This window comes from Mus caroli, chromosome 1, assembly GCF_900094665.2.
Source record: "Mus caroli chromosome 1, CAROLI_EIJ_v1.1, whole genome shotgun sequence".
NCBI classification, from domain to species: domain Eukaryota; kingdom Metazoa; phylum Chordata; class Mammalia; order Rodentia; family Muridae; genus Mus; species Mus caroli.
The window spans coordinates 121541018-121565539 of NC_034570.1; the positions used below are offsets into that span (position 1 = coordinate 121541018).

General features: G+C 38.4%; 1 protein-coding gene across 1 annotated transcript in view; it reads left to right on the top strand.

The window, feature by feature from the left end:
• Window positions 1-24522, top strand: part of Thsd7b (thrombospondin type 1 domain containing 7B) — an 879842-nt gene that overhangs the window by 625404 nt on the left and 229916 nt on the right. The window contains exon 15 of the mRNA XM_021164520.2: window positions 16251-16429. Coding sequence (XP_021020179.1) covers window positions 16251-16429 — 179 coding nt within the window. The remainder of the gene's footprint in view (window positions 1-16250; window positions 16430-24522) is intronic.

The window sequence follows — 24522 nt, forward strand, 5'->3', positions numbered from 1 at the left end:
CAGATATAGCTGTCCCTTGTGAGACTATGCCGGGGCCTAGCAAACACAGAAGTGGATGCTCACAGTCAGCTATTGGATGGATCACAGGGTCCCCAATGGAGGAGCTAGAGAAAGTAATCAGAAGCTAAAGGGATCTGCAACCCTATAGGTGGAACAACAATATGAACAAACCAGTACCCCCAGAGCTCCTGTCTCTAGCTGCATATGTATCAGAAGATGGCCTAGTCGGCCATCAGTGGAAAGAGAGGCCCATTGATCATGCAAACTTTATCTGCCTCAGTACAGGGGATGCCAGGGCCAAGAAGTGGGAGTGGGTGGGTGGGGGAGTGGGTGGGGGAGCAGGTGGGGGACTTTTGGGATAGCATTGGAAATGTAAATGAAATAAATACCTTAAAAAAGAAAGTGTCCTGCCTATACCCGTAGCTCTGTGTTCATCTCTAAAGTAGTAAGAACTGAAATTCCTATACAGTTAAAATTCAGACAAAGATTAGAAAGCAAATAAAGCAATCTTATCTATCTTAGTTTGGGTTTTATTGCTATGAAAGATACAAAACCAGAGCAGCTATTTATTTGCTTGTTTGTTTGTTTGTCTGTTTGTTTCATATCCCAACCAACTAACTTCCTCTCCCTTCTCTTCTCCAAGTCCCCACCTGCTCCCTCATTCTTCCAACCCCTACCTCTCCATACTCATCAATTCTTTGCTTTCTCTTCAAAAGAGGGCAGGCCTTTCATGGACATCAATTAGCCATGGCATATCAAGTTGCAGTAAGACTAGGCATCTCCTCTCCTATAAGACTAGACGAGGCCAGAGGCAGGTGGATTTCTGAGTTCGAGGCCAGCCTGGTCTACAAAGTGAGTTCCAGGGCAGCCAGGGCTATACAAAGAAACCCTGTTTCAAAAAAAAAAAAAAAAAAAAAAAAAAAAGACTAGACTAGGCGACTCAGTGGGAGGAAAGCATCCCAAAGGCAGGCAAAAGGGTCAGAGACAGCCCATACTCTCACTGTTAGGAGTTCCACATGAAGACCAACCTGCACAACTATAACACACATGCAGAGGGCCTAAGTCAATCTCATAAAGGCTCTCTGGTTGGTAGTTTAGTCTCTCTGAGCCCCCATGGACACAGGTTAGTTGATTCTGTGTGTTTTCTTATGCTGTCCTTGACCCTCTCTTAGCTCCTACAATCCTTCTTCCCCTTCTTTGGCAGGATTTCTCAAACTCTGACTAAAGTTTGCCTGTGCATGTTTATATCTGTTTCCATCAGTTTCTGGGTGCTGGTGACAATTGGGCTAGACAGCAATATATTCTACTAAACTCAAGGTAACCCTTAAAAAGGAAAATATTTAATTGAGGCTGGCTTATAGTTCAGAGGTTTATTCCCTTATCATCTTGGTGGGAAACATGGGAGGGTATAGGCAGGTATGGTGCTTAAGGAGCTGAGAGTTCCACACCTTGATCAGCAGACAACAGGAGACTGTATGACACCCTGAGTGCAGCTTTAACATATGATATCTCAAAACCTATCTCCACAGTGATACGTTTCCTAATAGTGCTCTCCCCTGTGGACCAAGCATTCAAACACATGGGAGCTGTTCATTTTTAAAACACCACACCATCTCCTGAAGTTTTGGATTCTAGCTCTACTCAGTGAAGTTATTGCCACATGCAGATCAGTGAAGAGTTATGGAATTTAATGTATACTCAAAGAAATGACCCTCAAAGCAATGGGGAACTAGAGATGCAAGAGATTGTGGATGTCTCTTTGAGGCATTTCAAAGGCACTGGACTTTTTAATAGTAGTGGACATGAGATGAGGAACAAGATTGGTCAAGGTGGGAGAAAATTATGAATTAAAAATATGGCTTCCCTGAAGACCTTGTGAACATACACCCTCAACCAAAGTAGTCTTCAGAACCTGGTCAACAGTTTACTGTTGCTTTGATCAGCATGAAGTATACATTGCTCTAAATCTTAATCATCAGATGATCTGTTTGACCAACAAATAGTTATGAATTCACAGTGGTAGCCATCCTGTCTCCATGACTCCTACAGAAGTTTGGACCTCAAGAAGCTCATTGGGCCTTTAACTGGTGGGATTTTGTTGAATTTCCCTTTTCTTTCTCTTCTTTCTCATATACTGAAGAGAGTATTTTATCTCTTTGCCTAAAAATTAATAATAGCAACAATGCTTAGTCTCTTGGTCCGGACTCTCTGAAGTAAGTGGAATAATTATCTCCAATTTCTGGATGAGAAAATTAAAATGTGGAGGAATTAAATGACAAGCATAATGTGGTATCATTAACACCTTGTGTGCAGGCTCACTTGGATTTAGGTCTTTGTAGTTTTTTAGCCATTCATGATTCACCATGGCACTGTGCCTCTGTTAGAAACAGCCAAGCATCCTTATTGACATCTCACTGTGCTTGATGTTCACCCTTCATCACAGGCTGCACCTACTGTTGTCCCCACTTCATAATGAGAAGCTGCAAGTGTTCATAAAGGTCAAGGCAGGAAAAGTGTACAGCCTTGTAAGGCATGCCATGTCTGTCACCAACATCAGTTCTGCTCTTAGAGCATGGACACTAACAAAGAGAGTATATGAGTGAATGATGGTAACTCTATCTAATATAACAAAACAAACAATCAGCAAAACAAATCAAACTGTACCTTCAAACACAGAAGCCAGATTTGATCTACGCGACATAAAACCAAAGCTTAGAAAGTGGAGACAGCTCATGTAAAAGTATGTGTATCCTAGGTCAAATAGAGGCTAAGGTCTGGGCCCCCAGGTATGTGTTCCTCAGCATAGTCTTCATTCACCCTCTGTATTTATAACTCTAAAGACATGCTTGAGTTCTATGTTTCTGTATATGTGCACAGGATGTTATTCATGCCAGCAGCAGTCTTTCTAGGTTAGGCTGACTGCTGTTTTTATAGCAGAAGGGAAATGGATTTGAGACGTTAAGACATGGATGGCAAACATGAGGGTAAGCACAGCTGTCCTTGGAGGTCTCCAGGACACAGTGAAGAACCAGCAGGAGGAGCCATAGAAAGCCTGTAGAGACAAGGCAGGACCCTCTCTTTCATACTTCACTGGGAGCACAAAGCTCCAAACAAACTCCTTGACAGGAGGCTTCTGGGATACAGGAGGATAAAACTAAAAGCTGTTGTGGCAGAGCTAGATGACAATAGGTTTTGCTTCTTTTGTGTGACTTAGCTTCAACTCATTTGAAAGTAGCAGAAAACTAACAAACTCTCATTTGCTACTAATTTTTATTTTCTTTCTTCAGAAAAATTGCTGTTGGCTGCTCTTAATCCATCTCTGAGTTTAAAACATCCTCTTAGTGTGTGATCCTAGATTCTTCATCATCCCCTGACACTGATATCAGTGTGACCAGGATATTGATAGCTTTTCAATTTTTCTTGAAGACTAATAACTTAAATAAAATTTAGGAAAATAAATTTAAACATCTGAACTTAATTTTTTATTCCTGTAAGAGATGCATCATTAAATACCTTTGAGTAAAAGCATAAGATATCTGTCAAAACAAGGGAAGTCTAGATGTAAATCTATAGATAGTACATAATCCATTAGGAAACAAATTTATTGGTAAGTGAAACAAATTCCCCGTTACCAAGGAATGTAAATCAAGAACAGAAGTCATGCTTAATTGTCCACCTTGGCAAGAGCTCAAAGGTTCTTACAGTAACTTGCAAGGAGTTAATGTACTGTGAATTCATTCCAGTACATTGATTTCTGCATTACCTCAGTGAAAGATACAATTCCTCAGCAAAAGCAAGCTTTTGGAGATGAATTCTCTTCATCATGTAATTCACAATTCAGAATTCATAATAACTTCTTTCATTGTTCATGAATGCAAATATTTGTCAGGATGACCCAGTGGTACAAACAAAACAACAACAATATCAAAAAACTTTGAGAAAGAAATTTCATCTTGGATATCTATTTCCCACATACCTGATGCTTTTCCAGGTTGAAAACTTTTGGGCTATGTTTGGATGAGTGTGGATAGCCATGCTGTCCTTGGGATCTGGTAAACCTCTGTTGATTCCTCTAAAAATACCATTTGATACTAATATTCCATTTAGTGTGCAGAGCATGAAGCAGCATAAGTCCATTAAAATTTAGAATCTTGCACTTGGGGTCCTCTATCAAATAATTCTCAGATAAATGTATTTTATAATGTTCTTTTTCCAGTTCTGTGATTAAGATACCAACTTGTCTTACTCTGTTCCTCGGGCTGGACTTAAAAATCACTCTATAGCCTAGGCAGACCATTAACTCACAATCCTCCTGCCTCAGCCTCCTGAGTAGCTGCAATTATAGGTTTGTAACATCAGGTTGCTGAAAAACAAACATACAAAAAAACAAAACAAATGAAATAAAACATCAAAGACACGATTTAGTTATCTTCACAACCCACATATAGTTTCAACAATGAGGCATTGACCACTTAAGGACATCAGACTGGATGGGTGTCCAGCTGGTCTCTTCATGAGTTTCTCTATGTGACTTACAGTCATCAACTGGACTAGTGGGTCTCTGTGTCTACCACTTTACCCACCTTACTTTTATCTGATTTGTCATGAGGATAGTAACTAAGTTTTTAACTTGTTTTATTTGAAGAAAAAGTCATTAGATTAGAGAGTCTAGAAGATGGTGAAGGCAACTTCCATTTGCACAGCCCTCCTCTTAAGCTTTGGCTAATGTTGGTGACACTAGACAAAATGTCCACAGGATCCCAGTTACCCATAGTTTTAAGAGAAGTCAGAAATCTTTATTTCCATGTGGAATCATTGAGTTTTAAATTCATGAACTCAAAGTAATTATGTGAGTATGTCAAGAGACAAGCAACTAACTAAGCAGGAGCCAATACATGTGTTCATGGTACTGGCCAAATATAGCAACTAGACTCAAGTCACAGTACATCAAAGGGCCAAGGAAATAAAGACAAAAATAAAGATGTTCCCTCTGTGCTCAGGTGTGTCTGAGTCCCAGAAATGAGAAGAATGATACTTATTCATAGGCTAGCTGTGGTTGGTTATATCACAGCTACCCTGGAGAAGAGAGACAGTTGTTCCATAAGACTATATTCATTGGTCATTGTGAAGCCCTCTTTCCAATACAATGAATATTAGCCAAGTGTCCATGTCACAAAAGGGTAAGCAATATTATGAGCAATATTTCCTCATTCTACATATACTTTAATATAACAAACTAGTACCTAATTTGTATATATATAAAATTATACACACACACAAACACACATTCATGTGTATGTGTGTACATGATATGTAGGTGTATGTGTGCATGTATAAGTTGTATGTATGCACTTCTGTATGCATGAATATGTTTGGTATTTGTATGTGTATACGTATGAATATGTGTATATGTCTACACATATCCAAACTGTTATGAGCATTTTAATCATCTTTCTAAGCATCTTTCTAAGCCCTGTACCATGACTTCCCAGAGTGGCCTCTGAATGATCTAGCCAAATTTATGCTTGTGGTCAAACTGAAATTCTTCTTATAAAGACTTCTGTTGACTAGTGGGCATGCGGGGCTGGTTTCCACCACCTTATTTAATGTGCATTCTCTCCCATGTCTTCTATTCATCAAAATTCTGCCATGCTGTAAAGGTTATTTATTTTAAGGGAAACTATAGTATATTTAGAGTTTTGGTTTATGGCAATTAATATGGTGGCTGAGCAGATATCAACTGGATTAGAGGAAAGAAATTTGATACCTGGAGTCCAGTAAACAGAATGTTATAGCAGACCAACTGTGAGATAATGAATGCTTGGCCTTGGCTGCTAGCAGATCTGGAAGAGAGAGATAGGATCAAAACTACAACTGATTTACTGACCCAAGGCAACATCCCTCATGTGTCAATGTTATTCCAGATTTAATTTGCATGGAAATGATCTGCAATGAGAAATGGCATCCAAATTTGAAAATTATTATCCTATAATCTCTGCCCTAAAATATCTTTGCAGAATTATATTCTCTATCAGTCATTACTACCAAAAACATGATAAGAAAAGAATATTTTTACTTTACCATATAGATTTATGTAGTGGTAAAATATTACTATGTCATTTATAGTGTCGGCTAATCTTTTTCCACAGTGTTCTACTTATTATATTTTTGACCTTACAGTATTATAGGGAGTTACAAAGGGGAAGTATTCCTGCATTTTCATCTTAACACACGGGAGCTCAAATATTGAAGTTTAATATTTTATCTCAGATCACATAAGGTTAGACCTGATTTATTATCCATATTGCTAGTTCTTTTTTAAAATAATAAATTATGAATGCTCCTGAAACATATATAGAGACTCAACTTCTGCAAAGTCACTTTCCCTGTTGCTGGTGCTGCTGCTCCGTCTGTGCTAACTGCTGAAGCAGCACAGTCTTATTTTCTGAGACTGTTACCTCAATTCCCAAAACACTCCAGGCGTTGATTCCATGTACACCCACTGAAAGTACACCCTTCGGTGCCAGGGCAGGTTCATCAGGTCAGAATAAGATACATTAGAGGAACAAATGAAACAAGTTCCTAATCTCAGTGGCCATTGGCCAAAGGCAGAGGTCACTTCCTGTCCTTGTCTGTCTGAGTGAGCTGGGGCCTCTGCTCCCATCACCTTTGCTCCCAGCCCCATGGATGAATGAGCAGCCACTGTCTGGTGAACTGCTGGCCTCCATAATAACCAGAAAACGATGATGGGTTGGGCTGAAGCTCCGAGGCTTGCTTTCACTTCTGCCGGAGTTTAATTGGTTGAAGCAGATAATAATAAGGTCAAATCTAGCTTAAAGGGGGAAGTAGAATCTTAGCACGTGTCCAGGATTAGAACCTGAAATATTTGAGGAAAAAGCCTGATGAATACCAGATATGCTCAGAGGTCAACTTTTAGAAAATTCAAAGGAAATGTAAAATGTAAAGCACAGAATAGTTCATCACGCAGCTGTCTCAATGCAGCGAGATGCTGTGAGAGGACCTCACTCAGGTGGCAGCCACAGTTGCAGGAATTACTCAGGAATATTGCCTTGTCGACAAACCGTGTGCCATTCCATGCTGCTGAGGCCAGGTTTATTATCTGGCCAGCCATTCAGTCACTTTAATTTTAACAGCCCTTATTTGCAGTAATGAGAGAAGCTGTGTGTGTATGTACAGTCCTAACCATTCTGATTATTCCATGTCTAGTGTTCTATTTTCTCCCTAATATCCTCAATATCTTCTAAGAAAAAAATGTTGCTTTTCTCTGCCTGGAGGAAATTGGCACAGTGAGTTGAAACTCTGTATATATGAACAACTGGTGATTTTGTCTTGATTAAATTGCCTGGATGATTCGATTTAAAAGATCAGTTCCTTATGGTATTACATTAAATTGACACCCAAGACACTTAGTCATAGCACACTAACCAGACCCAGCAATTAAGTCAAAACCCTGTATCTACCATATGAAATATTCTCACGTGTAAAGTAAGAAGTCAAAGCTGGAATCCCTTCATGTCCCCTCAAATTGCCACAGAATTTATACCATGTAATCTAAGTTTCTGAACCTATAACCATTTTTTCACTCGTAAGAGTGATAGCTTTGAGAGTCAGTAACCTTACTAGCAGCCTAATGTCATACCTTACACTATGGCAGCAAAGGGAACACATTGAGACTGTAGAACTTTTATGGGTTTATTATTAAAATTTCAAATGCTTTTACTGTTATTTTATTGTTTGTGAGCTTCAAACATGAATTTGTTATTTCAAATCTATTTTCTATCCTCTTTCCAGAGCCTCACCATTACTTTTTCCTATTTACTTCATGTCCTGTTTTTAACCTGCAGTGTCTAATTGGTGGCTCCATTACATGCATGAATGTAGGGCTATTCACTGGAGCATGGCCAACCTACTACAAGTCATATCCCTGAAGAGACAAATGAGGCTCCTTCCCTTAGCAGCTATCTATTGTTCCCTCCCTTAGCACCTATCCATTGCCAGTAGCAACTGAACTAAGGGAAGGGTCTCATGTACTGCTCCCCCATCTATGTTACAATGCTGACTGGCTTGAACTTCTGCAGGTCTTATGTGGGCAACCACAGCTGCTGTGAGCAGACATGCACATCAGTCCTGTCTAGATAGTCTGTGTGCACAGTCTGTCCATTACCTCTTTGTCTACCTGATAGTTAGTTGGCAGTTTTAGTTGTCTGGGTCCTGACTCTTTTCTACTTCGGATGGGTTTTTCAGTCTTTACACAAAAGCTCTAGGTCTAAATGTCCTCTACAACCAAAGTAAAGTACACTCATAAATTGACTTATATTTTTAATTAAAAAATGGTTCTCATGTAAATGATCTCTTGGTAGATATGAAATATTTAATAAGATTCATGGCAATGTTTGAATCTTATGGAATCTAGTAGAGCACTGTTTGGTAAGCTGTTTGAACTTTGTAGATATTTTAAAACAGCAGTATTTTGGGTATCAAAACAAGTTCAGAATGCAAATATGTTACTTTAGTGTTTGAAGTACATTGCTCTAATTTTCTTTTTCTTAGCACGTATTAATTGCGCAGAATGTTGGTCATCATTATGAAATTCTGTATTTGTATATAATCTCTTGAAGGCCTTTTCTTTTCGTTAAGAGTCTCTGTTCAAGTTTCACATTGTTCATTTGTATGTATGATTTATTTGGTTATTTTCTCTAGATTTCACTTTTAAGAGAACAGATAATGTACTTATCTTTCCAAGCCTGGTTTCTTTTGTTTTATGCTATGACTTACAGCTCCATCCATTTATCTGAAAGTGACATGATTTCATTCTTCTTGGGTAAATGATATTCTACTTGTCTGTTGATAAACACATAGGCTGTTCCACATCTTGGTCCTTGGAAATGATGCTGCAATAGACACATGTACTTCTGATACCTGCTGATTTTCATTCCTTTGTGTATATACCCAGATGTGTGAGAGTGGACCTATAGCAGCTCTGTTTGTGGTTCGTGCTGAAGGATGGGCATTGTACTGTGATTTAGTTCCATATGGCCTGGAGCAGTTTACATTCCCACAACAGTACAACTATTTTCTTTTTATCCTCTATCTTCACTAGCATTTTTTATTTGATTCTGACTGGGCTGATGCAGAATCTCTATATAGCTTATATTTGCATTTCTATAATATTAAAGATGCCAAAGATGTTTTAAGGAATTATAGGTCATGTGTAATTAGTTCAAGAATTGTCTGTACAGTGGTATGCACAATAATTGATTATATTATTCATTCACCTAGTGTTAAATTTTCAAATTTCTGGATGTCATTTTTATATTAATACTCTGTCACATAAATAGCTGTTGAAAAGCAATCCTGGTATTAAGTCTGTCTTTTCACTCTATGTATCCTCTGCTATGCAGAGAGTTTTTAATTTGGCACAAACCTATTTGCTAATTATGGTTATTGTTTCCTGAGTTAGAATTATTGTATTTAGGAAATATTTGCCTGTTCCAATATTCTTGATGTTTATATAATTGAGTAAAAATACTTTTCTATTAAATGGTAGTCTTTTCAAACTATATTTTAATAACAAATTTTTCAAAATACGATATATCACTAATTTTCGGCAGTTCCAATTCTGTGCTCTCTAACATCCTAGGGACCCAAGCATGTTAAAACAATCTTTGAGGGCAGGCAGATATATCATAGCAATATTCCATAGCAAAAATAGAAGCTCTGCAAAACATGTTACAAGTGTGTTGTGTTTGAACAGTGTCTCCATGTGTTTATGTACCTGATACTTTAAGTGCTAAATGCCAACATAAAACAATAGGAATATTGCTCTAACTTTTAAAAAATTCTCCTTTTTAGACAAATATTAATGCAAATTTGTAACAATTTTTCCCAACTTTAACAAAAATATTCCTTATGGGATTCAATTATAGCTTTAACATGCTACATTTTTTAACTAAACAAATAAAATGACAAACCTAGAATTATTAAAATATAAAAAAATTTTTTTAATATTTTTATTACATATTTTCCTCAATTACATTTCCAATGCTATCCCAAAAGTCCCCCATAGCGCCCCCCACTTCCCTACCCACCCATTCCCATTCTTTTGGCCCTGGCATTCCCCTATATTGGGGCATATAAAGTTTGCAAGTCCAATGGGCCTCTCTTTCCATTGATGGCCGACTAGGCCATCTTTCGATACATATGCAGCTAGAGACAAGAGCTCCGGGGTTCTGGTTAGTACATCATGTTGTTCCAACAATAGGGTTGCAGATCCCTTTAGCTCCTTGGGTACTTTCTCTAGCTTCTCCATTGGGAGCCCTGTGATACATCCAATAGCTGACTGGTGGGATTGCAAGCTTGTACAACCACTCTGGAAATCAGTCTGGCGGTTCCTCAGAAAATTGGACATAGTACTACCGGAGGATCCAGCAATACCTCTCCTGGGCATATATCCAGAAGATGTCCCAACCGGTAAAAAGGACACATGCTCCACTATGTTCATAGCAGCCCTATTTATAATAGCCAGAAGCTGGAAAGAACCCAGATGTCCCTCAACAGAGGAATGGATACAGAAATTATGGTACATTTACACAATGGAGTACTACTCAGCTATTAAAAAGAATGAATTTATGAAATTCCTAGCCAAATGGATGGACCTGGAGGGCATCATCTTGAGTGAAGTAACACAATCACAAAAGAACTCACACAATATGTATTCACTGATAAGTGGATATTAGCCCAAAACTTAGGATACCCAAGATATAAGATACAATTTGCTAAACGCATGAAACTCAAGAAGAATGAAGACCAAAGTGTGGACACTGTGCNCCTTCTTAGAATTGGGAACAAAACACCCAGGGAAGGAGTTACAGAGACAAAGTTCGTAGCTGTGATGAAAGGATGGACCATTTAGAGACTGCCGTATCCAGGGATTCATCCCATAATCAGCTTCTAAAAATTTTAAAATAGCAAATCTTTAAAAACAGAGAAATGGAAGTGTGATAGGATTTTAACTTACAATTACCCAGATCTTAAATGATTTAGCATTTTGAGAACCTTTTTCATTTCCTATTTTGAGCATTTAAGTGCAGAGTCAGTGACTATAAAACATGAACTGTCTAATATGATGCTCATTGCTAGTGATTTACAGAGTAAGAAAATACAGGTGAATTGATTTGGGTTATTTTCTTAAGGTTCGTGTCATCAATATTTTCCTTTTTTACATCCCCTAAACCAAGATCTTAGTGGGAGAAACGTGTTAGGGAAGGAAGTAAAGCCACAGGCAAAAGTTTGGAAAGTGGTTGCCTTAAAGAGACCGTCATCCTCAGAACTGTTTATCCTGATGCAGGTTAAGAGGAGGTCTGGCAGTTAGTGACAGGGGTTTTGCCACTCTAGTCTGTGTCTCTACTGTGTCATTCAGCAATACCTCTATGTTTATCACTGGTAGAGATGACAGTAAGAGGTTTTCATCAATCTATAACAAGCTGAACCCCTTCCATGCGGGCCATGCATATAGTTTAAAAATTGATTGCACGCTGCACAGATAATTCTGTACTCATTACTTCACAGCTAATTTTGTATTTGTGCAGATTAGTGAAATAGAGCAGCCAGATACTCTTAGGTCAGTCGTTGGTCTAAGTAATGTGCTCTGTATCTGACTTCTAGTACACAATGCATTTTGATAAAGGCACTCTTTCATTCACAGAAATTGGGTTTAGACATATAAATATTGCCAGTGAAATATTAGGATGGAAGGAAACAGATATTCTGTTATATAGTCTATGAAAATTAGTCTTGAAAACGTCTGTATGACTTTAACAGTTAGCTATTGAAATTCTCATACAGTAGGTTAGCAGGGTGATCGTTATATTTCACCATACTTTATTGCCAAAAATCCGTAAGCATTAAGTGTGAGGGTAAAACTAATCTTTTCAATTATGAGCCAGGCCTAAGAATATGCAGTTATTAATGGTTTTCACTATGGACTTCCCTTTGGGGTATATTCTAGCATGGAAATTTTCTTGAAAAATAAATGTCACTGTTGCTTAGTCTTGCTGAATTTCAAAATTATTTTATGCTCATTGAATTTATAGCTTTGACTTTCATGAGGATCCTCTGGGTTTACTTCTTATCATGGGAAGACGACAAAAAACTACTGCTTGAGGCTGGCTGATTAAAGTCCTTCACTGTGCAGCACAGATGAAGATGATTTAAAGTCTCACTCAATTAGAAGGATGTCTGGTTGAAAATGTATTTTAAAATTAGACCTATACAGATACTCAAATATTTAATATTTATATGAAATATTCTAGGCATTCATATTTGCATATTTGAAGTCTATATGCCATGAGGATAAATGCTAATATCCTGTCATTCTTTTTTCACTTGGTGACCAATGAAGTCATTTTTTGACTTGCTTTTCTGTAAAATTATATAGTGTATATGGCATCTCTTTAATACTTTATGTGGGTTTGACTATGTTGCTCATATCTGGTTAGTTATAAAGTCTCTTTAGAGATGACTGCAGATTTATTGCTTTCTAAACAACAAAACATTATGCTTTTATCAATCTTAATTCTGCTTCCAGAAGAAATTTTCTATTATTAGGAAAATTGGTGTGTTCTTTTATGGATAAGTATTGTCTAGATAACTTCAAGACATTCTTATAATATTCTAATGTAATTACAATCATATGAATAAAATGAGAGGAGATAGAATAAGAGGGAAAGAGAAAGACAAGAAGTTGGAAGAAGAAGGAAAGGGGGAAGTTGATAAAAAGATAAAAAGAGTGAAAGGAAATAAAGAAATATGAAAAATAAGAACTAAGGGGAAGAGAAGAGAGGAAGAAAAATTCAAGAGAAGGAAGTAATTGAAATTTCTAAAGACATGAAGAAATCAGGTTCAAGTGGAGGTAAAGAGTGTAGTTTCTACGACAAAGTCGCTGCCTTTCCATTTGAATATGAAGAAAGAAGTAAGGGGTTTGGATTATGTATTGATGATATACAGAAAATTGAAGGCATTCAGGCTGGAGAGATGGCTCAGTGGTTAAGAGCACTGGCTGTTCTTCCAGAGGTCCTGAGTTCAATTCCCAGCAACCTCACAGTGGCTTACAACCATCTGTAATGGGATCCAATGCCCTCTTCTGTTGTGTCTGAAGACAGCTATAGTGTACTCATATAAATAAAACAAATCTTTAAAAAAAAAGAAAAACTGAAGGCATTCTGCTCTAGTACTTGTGTTGTTTCCTGGATGGGAGAAGTAACATCTAGTGAAAAGACAATGGATGGAAGAAGTAACATCTAAAGTGAAAAGACAATTTGAAAGGTCTATTGTGAATGAGAAGGAAACTCAGAAAACTTCCTAGGTAGTAGGGGTACTTTACTGAAGACAGATTACAAGAGGAGCCATTAGTACAGATCTAGGCCTTTTCTATCTCTGATGGTAGTCCTGCTTTAAGCACAGAGAAGGAAGGTGACAGAGCTGGCCAAAGTCTGACTGTTTGTCTTCTAGTATGGCAGAAGATCTCTGGGTAAAAATCATCAGTGAAAATGGAGGAGAGAAGCTGAAATCAGAACTAGGGATGCTAGCCTGTTAGGAAAGAACTCATTTTATATCAGCAGATGTGTGTCTGGTGTAGGGCATGGAGTGCCCTGTGAGTATAGACTTCAAGATACAGGAGGTAGAAGGAAGGGAGAAAGAACAAGCTAGAGGTGGTTCCCAGCCTGACACTGATCCTCATCCTGGTGTCAATAAAAACTGCATCTTCCTGACCTCCATCCTCTGTGATTAGGCCTGAGCTGATACATGATGCACCTTTGTCAATGAGCTGTTCTACAGACGGTGCCACAGACCTTAGCTTCGAACCTTTCATAAGAAAGCTTTTGCTTTTATAACATAGATTAGCTGATATCTTAAAGAAGTCCCTGGAAAACTAGCAGACTTTAAAGAGAAGAGCAATATCAACATTTCCATATGCTGAAAAGTACCTTTTTCTCAGAATGATTGACAAATACAAAATAAAAAAAAATTGAGAAAAGAAATGAGCCGGGCAGTGGTGGCACACACCTTTGATCCAAGCACTTGGGAGGCAGAGGCAGGTAGATTTCTGAGTTCAAGGCCAGCCTGGTCTACAGAGTGAGTTCCAGGACAGCCAGAACTATACCCTGTCTTGAAAAACGAGAATGAGAGAGAGAGAGAGAGAGATAGAGACAGAGAGAGAGAGACAGAGACAGAGACAGAGAGAGACAGAGACAGAGAGAGAAGAGAGACAGAGAAAAGAGATGAGGTGAAAAGGTATTGTACCATTTCAGAGGCCTCATGTGAGCCAGGGGCTGGCAAAGGACATGTGGCTCAAAGAAATATTGGTGATTTTTGACATGGGAATGGTCATGATTATTAGTGTATGATCCAAATGATTAAAGCTGATAAGAAAATTTCTGCTTGGATTATTCCTTGGGAGTTGATGACCATACAACAAATTACCATAGAAACTGTAACTCAAAGCAACCTTTCTTATTCCACTGTTTTCTTGGATTAAGAGTCTAGACCCTGCATCTCATTTCTCTGCTTAAGGGTTTCATGGAGAAGTAAAGAATTGTCGGGATCCATCCCATAATCAGCCTCCAAACGCTGACACCATTGCATACACTAGCAAGATTTTGCTGAAAGGACTCAGATATAGCTGTCTCTTGTGAGACTATGCCGGGGCCTAGCAAACACAGAAGTGGATACTCACAGTCAGCTAGTGAATGGATCACAGGGCCCCCAATGGAGGAGCTAGAGAAAGTACCCAAGGAGCTAAAGGGATCTGCAACCCTATAGGTGGAACAACATTATGAACTAACCAGTACCCCAGAGCTCTTGACTCTAGCTGCATATGTATCAAAAGATGGCCTAGTCGGCCATCACTGGTAAGAGAGGCCCATTGGACTTGCAAACTTTATATGCCCCAGTACAGGGGAACTCCAAGGCCAAAAAGTGGGAGTGGTTGGGTAGGGGATGGGGGGGGGGAGTGTATTGGAGACTTTTTGGATAGCATTGGAAATATAAATGAAGAAAATACCTAATTAAAAAAATGGCTAATAAAAAAAAAAGAAAAAGAAAAAGAATTGTCCAAGGTTGAGCTTTCATCACAAGTTCAGTCAGGGGAAGCTTTTGTTCTGAACTTCCCTGGGATTTCAACAGAGGTCATCTTCATGAAGACTTGTTTAAACTTCCATTTGCACAAAGGGACCAGGCCACCTTTGAGTGTTTGTAGCTGAGGAGTCAGCCACATGCAGGGCCATCTCCACTCTGATTAACTCAAATCAGCTGACTGAACTGGCACATGAATTATATCTGTAGGTAATTACCTCTGCCTTGGCCATGTAGCCTCATCATGAGAATGAGGTTATGCTGCAGGCACCGGGAGGTGAATGACTAAGAATGTAGATCCAGGTGCAGACATCTCATGACATTATGTTGAGTTCAGAACACAGGATATTCAAGAAAGCTCTAGGAGGAGATGGGCAACTTCTATGACAGACATATGGAAATCGGGTGAAATGGGCAGGGGCCAGAGTAGCTCAGCCACTGGCGAGAATTCAACAGGAGCAAAACTAGAACTGGAGGTGCACATCTTGCAAAGATCTGGCAGTTAATACAGAGGTCATCCATAGGCTGTAGTAGGAGCCACCAGAAGATGGGAACAAAGAATACCAAGGCTGGGACCCTAGAGGCTCACTTCACCTGACTTCACCCAGGGTTCTTCACTACTGCATATCCTCCAAGCAGACAACACTTACTGATTTTCTACTTTCAATGGTACTGTGGTCTTTTCTCTCTGTGTCTTTCCTCTACCTTCAAGTTACAATACTGACAAGAGAAAATCAATGTCTTCATCGGTGAAACCTTATAGGTAGCAGTCAGATGAAAAGGTCATTTGCATATACTACCTGTCCCTGATGGAGAATTGGAAGAATTTTAGGGTAGAGAATACAAGGCTCACTGAGAGGAGATGATCATGTCGTTTGCCTTGAGTTGCTTCCAGTCTGCTTATTCTGTTTCTTCCATTCAGAATTTCAATGAAGTAAACTGAATGAGGCAAACTGGATGCAGATGTAACTATATTTATCTGTCTCATCAAAATTTTCTCTCTTTACAAACAAAAATGCTTCTAAGATACTGTAGCAGTGCTGACAATAAATCTGATAAATTTCCTGTGTTCACTGAAAGATTTTTTTTTCTTTCAGGTTACATTCGGGAAGCATGTGTCATCCCCTGTCCATTTGATTGCAAGCTAAGTGACTGGTCCAGCTGGGGTTCTTGTAGCTCATCTTGTGGGATTGGAGTGAGAATTCGATCGAAATGGCTAAAAGAAAAGCCTTACAGTGGAGGTCGGCCATGTCCAAAACTGGATCTCAAGAATCAGGTAAAGTGAATTAATGAACACACATAAAGCTAAAGTCTACTTGAACTATCATCATTTCTGGTTGAAGATGGACTTATTCTCTTACAGAGAACTTCATAAAGTTGAAAAAAGAACAAGGGCAGACACTAATATAGCAGAAGAAGAGGCAAAACCTTTGCCTGGTCTTATATAATGAGGAAATCAACTTGGTATCCCTAGCAATATTATATGTATAAAATTAACAGCTAACTGATTTTAATCAGAATCATAACTTGAAATTAAAAAGTACATTCTTACATTCTTCAAATAAAATCAGTAAAATTGAGAAACCATCAATTAATTTATAATATATTCATAATATCATCTTTAAAAATTCAGAAGTGATGGTCTAGTTTTCTTTTACCTAAGACGTTTTCCTAATTTTCATTGCTTTCAATCTTGCCAAATCTTCTACAACTTTCCAAACCTATTTTTGACTATTTCTCTACATATTTTCCCTAGAAGTCATAGCTATTTTCACAAGTGACATCCTGATGGATACCTTTCCATATAGCTATCTAATAAAATTGTCATACTACACAGTCAAAGTTGGCTAGAGCATATTTCAGCTTGTTTCTAAACTTTAACATAAGAATTATTATGAAGAAGTCAGAGTTCATCCACAGCTAAATACTGGTTATTAGATTAGGACTGATGATTTTAGAAATCAATTAAATAAATGGCACAAAAATGAAGCCAGTTAAAATGTCCTTATCCTAAGGGTAGTGACATGTATCTCACAAATTTTACTGGGAACCTTTCAAACAGGTTCCACAAGCCTCTACTGCTAATTCTTTGGTATTCACCTCTTTCTTCCTAACCCTATTTTGATTTTGATACCATGAAAGTTGTTGATGGGAGGGGAAATAACATATAAGACTGGAAGATTACTTACTACAAGTTAGCAATAGACCAAGACCTGTATAAGTTGTAAAATTAGACAAAATCAATGAATCTTTTTTCCTCTTTATTGTAAGATAATGGCCATTGCACCTTTCTGTAAAATGTAAGCCTTTCCTAGAAAACAAAACAAAGAATTGTAAGAAACAGCATTAAGACTGTAATGAAACTTCATAGGTATAGAAGCTCAATGGAGAAAGAGTAAAATAGTATTAATAAAAACGAAAATGAACAACCTCGGCAGAAATAAATCTTACGAACAAAGTTATAATGGGGGTTTGCAGTGAGGAGGGTGACTTCTGGTGAATACTCTCCAAGAATACACTTTGACCATCTCTATGGAATTTTCCAAGCTTTTACAATGGAAAGAGCAGCTAATCTCTCATGTCTGTGAGCATTTTTATTTATTATTACATCTTCCTCTGCTTTATCAGTTTCCATTGGAATCTGGGCTTTTATAGAGTTAGAGTTAACTATTAATGTTAATATTCTGATTTTATAAATGAGGAAGTTAGTGCATTAATGTGCAGAAACACATCTACTAGAGGTGAGAATAGGAAGGAGTTAATGGCAGAAGTCTGCCTGTTGTGCCTGAGGAGAAAACATGCTGCATGATACACTTACCAAAGATATAACACTCATAGCCTTGAAAGGCAGCATGAGCTAGAAATTAAATCTAAGTTTGAGGATAATTTAAGTGAATCTGCTGAGTGGAAAGTAAGCAAGGGAAGACTTCTGCAAGGGACATTTCTAAGTTTTTAATTCAAAGAGGCAGTTTTAGCAAAAGTCATTTGGTTTTTGTGGCTAACAGAAATGAATCCTTGATGTTAATGAGCAGAAATAGAATTTATTATGGAATTTGTTATTATATAAAGAAATTTCAGGTACCTGACCTGTATGTGCAAGTATAAAGGTAACTCCAATCTATACTTCCAATACTTTTTAACTTCATTTTTATTGCAAATTGACAACTGGCAGTTGTATATACATATTCAAATGAAATTATGTTATTTCTTATGAATATGTGAAGTGGTTAAGTAGACATCAATAGACATCAATCATTTCATCCATTCTGTAATTTACTCTCGGCAATTTTGAGATGTGCAATAAACATTTATTAATGTAATTAACTATGCCATGACAGATTTCAGTTAAAGAAAATTAACACCTCAAATAGTTCCTCTATCCTCAGGTGGCTACTCTCCTCAGGTATTAGCCACTACCCATTTTCTCTACCTTACCTCTCCATTAACCATCACTCCACTGTTTCTAGTGTGCTTTTTTTAGATCCCAAAGCTAAGTAAGAACATGCACTATTTGTCTTTTTGTTCTATATATTTTCCAGTTTTGGTTTTTGAGACAAGGTCTTACTCTACAGCCCAAGCTGCCCTGGAACTCCCTACGTAAACTCAGATTGGCCTTGCACTTACTGCAATCCCCCTGTTTCATCCTTCAGTGTCTTGGGATTATAGGTGTAAGCAACCATTCACAGCCAGTGTCTGTCATTTTGTGCCCAGCTTACTCCACTCAACACTGCGTTCTCAAGATCTATCCACATTTTTGCCATTGACTGCATGTCTGTCTTTTTAAGGCTAGATCATTTCCGTTTTTGCATATGTACCCCACATTCTTTCCTTTGTCACTACTGCCGTTCATACAGGCTGACTGTATAATGCAGCAATCATGAGCAGTGCTACAATATACATGAAAGTGTAGACATCTCTTTAACATATTGACTTCAACATGTCATGGTAAATACTAGACATACAATTACAGAATTGTGTTCTATGTTTTTATGACTTTCTACTTTACAGTTCCACAAAAATGTATAAGTCTTCTATTTTATCTACCCAGATGTCCTACCTTACATACATTAATTGATCCTCTTAAGTCATAAATCCTCGCACTCATTCATTAGTCTGTGAATAACAAGGAAAACTCCAACTGGGCAAAGTAAGGTATTTAAAAGAAATTCTCCTAAGACTAATTCCACTTCTAAAACAAGGCCACTGATCCTTATCAATTCATTTTGTGGGAAGTTTCCTGTGGTGACATCATTAAATATTTGCCCTTGCCTGTAGTGGTGTGGTGTGCATGGGTGTTTGCATGTGGATGTGTGTGCATGTGAATGTGTATATGTAGATATGTGTCACTGTGTGCATATATGTGCATGTGTATGTGTGTCTTGTGTTGCATATAGATTTTTGTTTAGAGGAATTTATATTTCTCAGTTTGTCTAACAAAAATGTAGGCTGTCAAAGACTCTTACTCTTTAGAAAATACTGTCAGCTTTACTGTTGATGTCAGATGTAACCAAATTATATTAGCAAGAGAGGCACAGTTCCTTAGTACCTTGGCATGAAGAAAATGCATTGTGTGTCATATTTAATCTAGTACAGTGTTCATAAGAATATTGGTAATATTACTGAGTCAATGTTTGTGCACTGGCATACTCATTCTCCCTCTGTTTCATTTCTGGGGGATAGGGTATATGTGAAGGCAAGAACTTCTGCTTTGAAAAACATTGCAGCCTCTGCTGGATGGTTATGGGTTGTCAACTTACAGTCATGAGAGAGCTAAATGAAAAGCAGCCCTCCCCATTGATGAGAGGATGCCTCCCTCAAACTCAGAGAACATATTAGAATAGTTTCTTATGTACCAATTATTACTTATATTCTCAAAAGCATGAGTCCTTCCAGCAGAAAGAAATAATCTCCAAATTGTTTCCCAAGGGGTCTTTCAAGAGTGCCCTGAAAAACTATGACATTTAGATCCCATTGAAGACTAGCCCAATGATATAAATGGAAAGGTTGGCATTATGTACACACACCCATAAACTGTTCTGACTCCTTCAGTGAAATCAATATTTATAATCTCTCATAAAAGCCTCCCTTTTAAAGCAGAACCTATCAACCCTCTAGCTCTTGCTCTGCCCCAGTGACAGCTATCCTTGAGAAGCTTCTGCTAAGTGTATTTGTGATGCTAAATAGCTCACAATGCAGCTGTCCCCGTGCTCTTATCTTGGCATAAATACCTTCTACACAGTTTATTGGATTATCAGGTCAGTTGGCTGATGCCCTTGACTCTGTTGTGCATAATAAAATAGACAATATATTTTAATTTTTACAGTCTAAATGTGTTGAATGGATTTAAATGCACTTGTACTGTATTTTTTTTCTTTTGAAATGATGCTATTAGCAGATTAAATATGAGGGCTGTAAAGCCCCACTGGACTTACATTTCCTTTTAAGAGTTCTTTACATGATTGAAGTCAGAGGCACTTTAGAAAAAAGCACGTTTTGTTTATACGTCAAAGGCATTTTATTCACAGTTTGAATCCAGATCTTGTAAGAGATTCATTACCTTTACATTTTCAACATACACTCTACCCAAACACATTTTGGAAGACTTTAATGCCTCTGCCTTACTTAGAGGATATGAATTAAGTATGTGTGTTCTCTAGAAATGATTGCTATTTTAAAGATGCCTATCCTCCCCAGTGAAAGGTGACCTAAATTTGCAAATGAGAACAATGCATTTTATGTCTCAAACTGGGGCAATCATGTTTTTAAGCTTTCTTTCTAATGATATGTAAATGTATTTTACCATGAATGAACACATACAAGACTTGAAGCTGAGCAGTGGGTTCTATGTGAATTGGCTTGGAATGTGCTCCTTCAATAACTGTCTTCCTCTTTGTATTTTTTTTGTTTGTTTGTCTGTTTGTTTGTTTGTTTGGTTGGTTGGTTTTGACCGAGAAAAAATATGGCTACACTTAATATTTAATTTGATTTAGCCAATTTGGGTATCCTCACGTAGTCCCTGATTTAAATCAAATCATTCCTGGCTACTCAGCTTGGACTGAAAGCCTTGAAAAGAACCCCAGACTGAAGCAGAGGAAGAAGCCTTTCTCCTCAGAATTAGGGAAAAGGTAACCCAAATTGACCCCTGATTACACAGGCCCCTCAGTTTGGGGCAACACGTGGTGAGGAATGAAGGGCTGGAGAGTCTTAAGAGTGTTAAAAGGACATAGCAGGGTTGGTTGAAAACTCCTAGCACACCTCCTTTCTTTTCCACATAGCAGTTATCTCAAAGCCCAGGCCCACTTCACTCCACCTGTGGACAGTGTGAAACAGCCTCTGCAATGGGCTGTTGGAACTTTCTAATCTTTATGACATCTGTCAGAGAAATTCTGTACTTGGAGGGTGTGGCATTGTCATATAATTAAGCTCACAGGAAAAGATGTTATTCTCTTTAGCTTGTACCCTGGTGCCATCTCCAAGAAACATTGTTTTGCTTCTCAAGCTATCTCCCTCCCCCAACACTTGTGCCCACACATACCCTACTCTTCATTATGCGGAAGCCATAGCCCTCTGGCTTGTGAGCATCTCTGAACCTTCATCATTATTCAATGCCCCAGGAAACACTCATGAGAAAGCAGTGAGCTTGTACCTCATCCTGAGGTTTACCTTCACTGTAACTGTTACTGTTACTCTAAGATGGTGAACCGCTTTTCTGTGTGCCGTTGAATTCACTTTTACCTGGCTTTTACTAAGTGTGTTAACAATGTACTTCTAGAAATGTCCCATTAGCACAGTTCCTAAGTGTAGCTTTTATGACACTATAAAATTAGAAGGTGGGGAAATTTTGTAAAGTTTGGTTTTATAACTCCATCATTGTCTTCCCAAGCCTCACATTATCTCTAACTCCTTAACTGTAAACTCCACTGAAATATTATATAACAACAATGTTATGAATGTCACATCATCTGTTCACAGTTTTTGTGAAATCATTTCTTTTAACCAGATGTGAAGCAGAAGTTATTAAGCCCTTTCTAGAAAAATACTGATAAAATCTACTTTTTTTGTCGGCCATTTATCAATGTGGAATGAAAAGCCCCTCCCATTTCAGTCCTTGAAAATATACAGATCTGAATTAAACTGCAAATATGGTTTGCTATACCAAGATGTGTATGAAGACAGTGTACCCAAACTCTAGGACTGTGGTTCTTTCTTAAACAGAAAGCAAACTTTAAAATAAAGACTTAAGACATAGCTGAAAATATATTTGAAATGATACACTGCTTTCCCGGTCTGTCAATTGATTATTTTCCCCATTTTTTTCCCCAGAAGGTAACCTTCTGGTCCTGTATAGGTCCTTGCAGAACAGCATTTGTAGGGTAGTGACTTGGTTTTAAGAGTCAAGGTAAGTTGTTTGTCTGAGAAGCCTGTCTCTGTCTTTTGAAACTCAGAGTCGATTATTTCATAACTGCTATTGATTGTAAGCACAAAGAGAACACCAAGGTTGAAGAATTGCCATAGCAACTGTGTCCCAGGACCCTGCCCTCCATGCTGTGACACAGTACACTAGAGAGGGTCAGGAATGGGATTTCACTAAAAATGTTTCTTGTGTGCTGATTCTTCTGGTCAGGAAGGTTTGTGAATGCTGCCACTGTTGAGATATTTGCTCACTGAAGCCGGAACTGGTGGCAAATTGAAGCCTAAGAAGAATAGCTAGATTGCTGACTTAGCTTTCCCTGACTAACTCAAACGAGGAATCACTTGCTTCCCCAGGTCCACACTCAGAGCAAACCATCAAAAACCTCTCCATCCTACAGAAGACACTACATTTTTTTTTTTTTTTAGTGCTTGATATTTTTTTAATTAGGTATTTTCCTCATTTACATTTCCAATGCTATCTCAAAAGTCCCCCATACCCTCCCCCCCACCCCTCTACCCACCCACTCCCACTTCTTGGCCCTGGCATTCCCCTGTACTGGGGCATATAAAGTTTGCAAGTCCAATGGGCCTCTCTTTCCAGTGATGGCCGACTAGGCCATCTTTTGATACATATGCAGCTAGAGACATGAGCTCCGGGAGAGACTACATTTTAAAAGAACATGAGCATCACCCACTCACTCTGAGCCACCAAGATATTTAAAGTGTTAAAACGCAGTCAGGTTTGAGCTCAAGTTGCAGCTTTCTGAGTCCCAGTTTTGTAATTCCTCAGGTAGAGAGATGATAGCAACTTCTGAATTTATTATTATTGAATATAAAATGAAAACATCCATTTCCTGTATCATTGCTTGATGCAATCAATGCATCTATCCTTCTATCTATCCATTCATGTAGCTATCTATTATCTATCATCTATTTGTGTCTGTGTGGGCATGTGTGTACATGCACACATGTGTGCCCATGTGCGCATGTACACACATGCCACAGCACACATGTGGAGAACAGAGGTCATCTAAGGGAACCATTTTTTTCTCACTATATATGTCATTGATTGAACTCAGGCTTATCAGTGGGCACATTCAATTAAGAAGCCATCTCACCATCCTGGCACAGAACATGTGTGATTATTGCTAGATATGACCATTTCTCCCCATAGTTTAACATGTACTTGTTTTCTCTTAGCTTGCCTTTTGGAGCTAATCTAAGCAGTCTGCACTTCCTTTTATATTCAGGTACAGGGGCATTTGGAGTCAAATAGGTAGGTTGTAAGAACTCTTCTCAGATGTTCAGTAAAAGTCAGTACCTATATGGGAAGTGATTTCACTTCCCTTCAAAACGCACTATTTGGCACTATACTTTTTTCTTAGTGGAAGAAGGAATGTGACTTTAATTCAGTTAAAACTGACTTTGTGCAAATTTATGATTCATTTTAAATGGTTTGGAGAATTCACAGAAGATAAAGAGACAGAAACATAACCTATGATTTTTTTACAAAGCACACATTGCCATTTAATTACTAGTCAGGTGTGGGGCAATGGGCTATGCACAGACAGCCTGGTCTCCAGTCGAGCTGAGGTCTTGAACCCCGGTGGTAACCAATGGGTGGTAATTTCCATGGGACAGTAGGCGTTTGACCATGTCTCCTGGATCCTTAGTTCCTGTCAAAATTACCACCCCCACAGCCCCCACAGGAGAGGCTCATGGCTAACAGTCACATAGACAATGTCCCAAGCTTCTGGCCTTCTGGCTAGACTCCTCTCCACAGTTACCTAGCAACAGCAAGATAACAAGCCCACTATAGGAGGAGCTGTTTGCCCCCCCCCCCTCTAGCCTTTCTTACTCTCTAGCTCCTTTTCTCTCTTTCCCTTCCCCTTCTCTCTTCTTGGCCATGGCCAGTTTCTCTCTCTCTCTCTCTCTCTCTCTCTCTCTCTCTCTCTC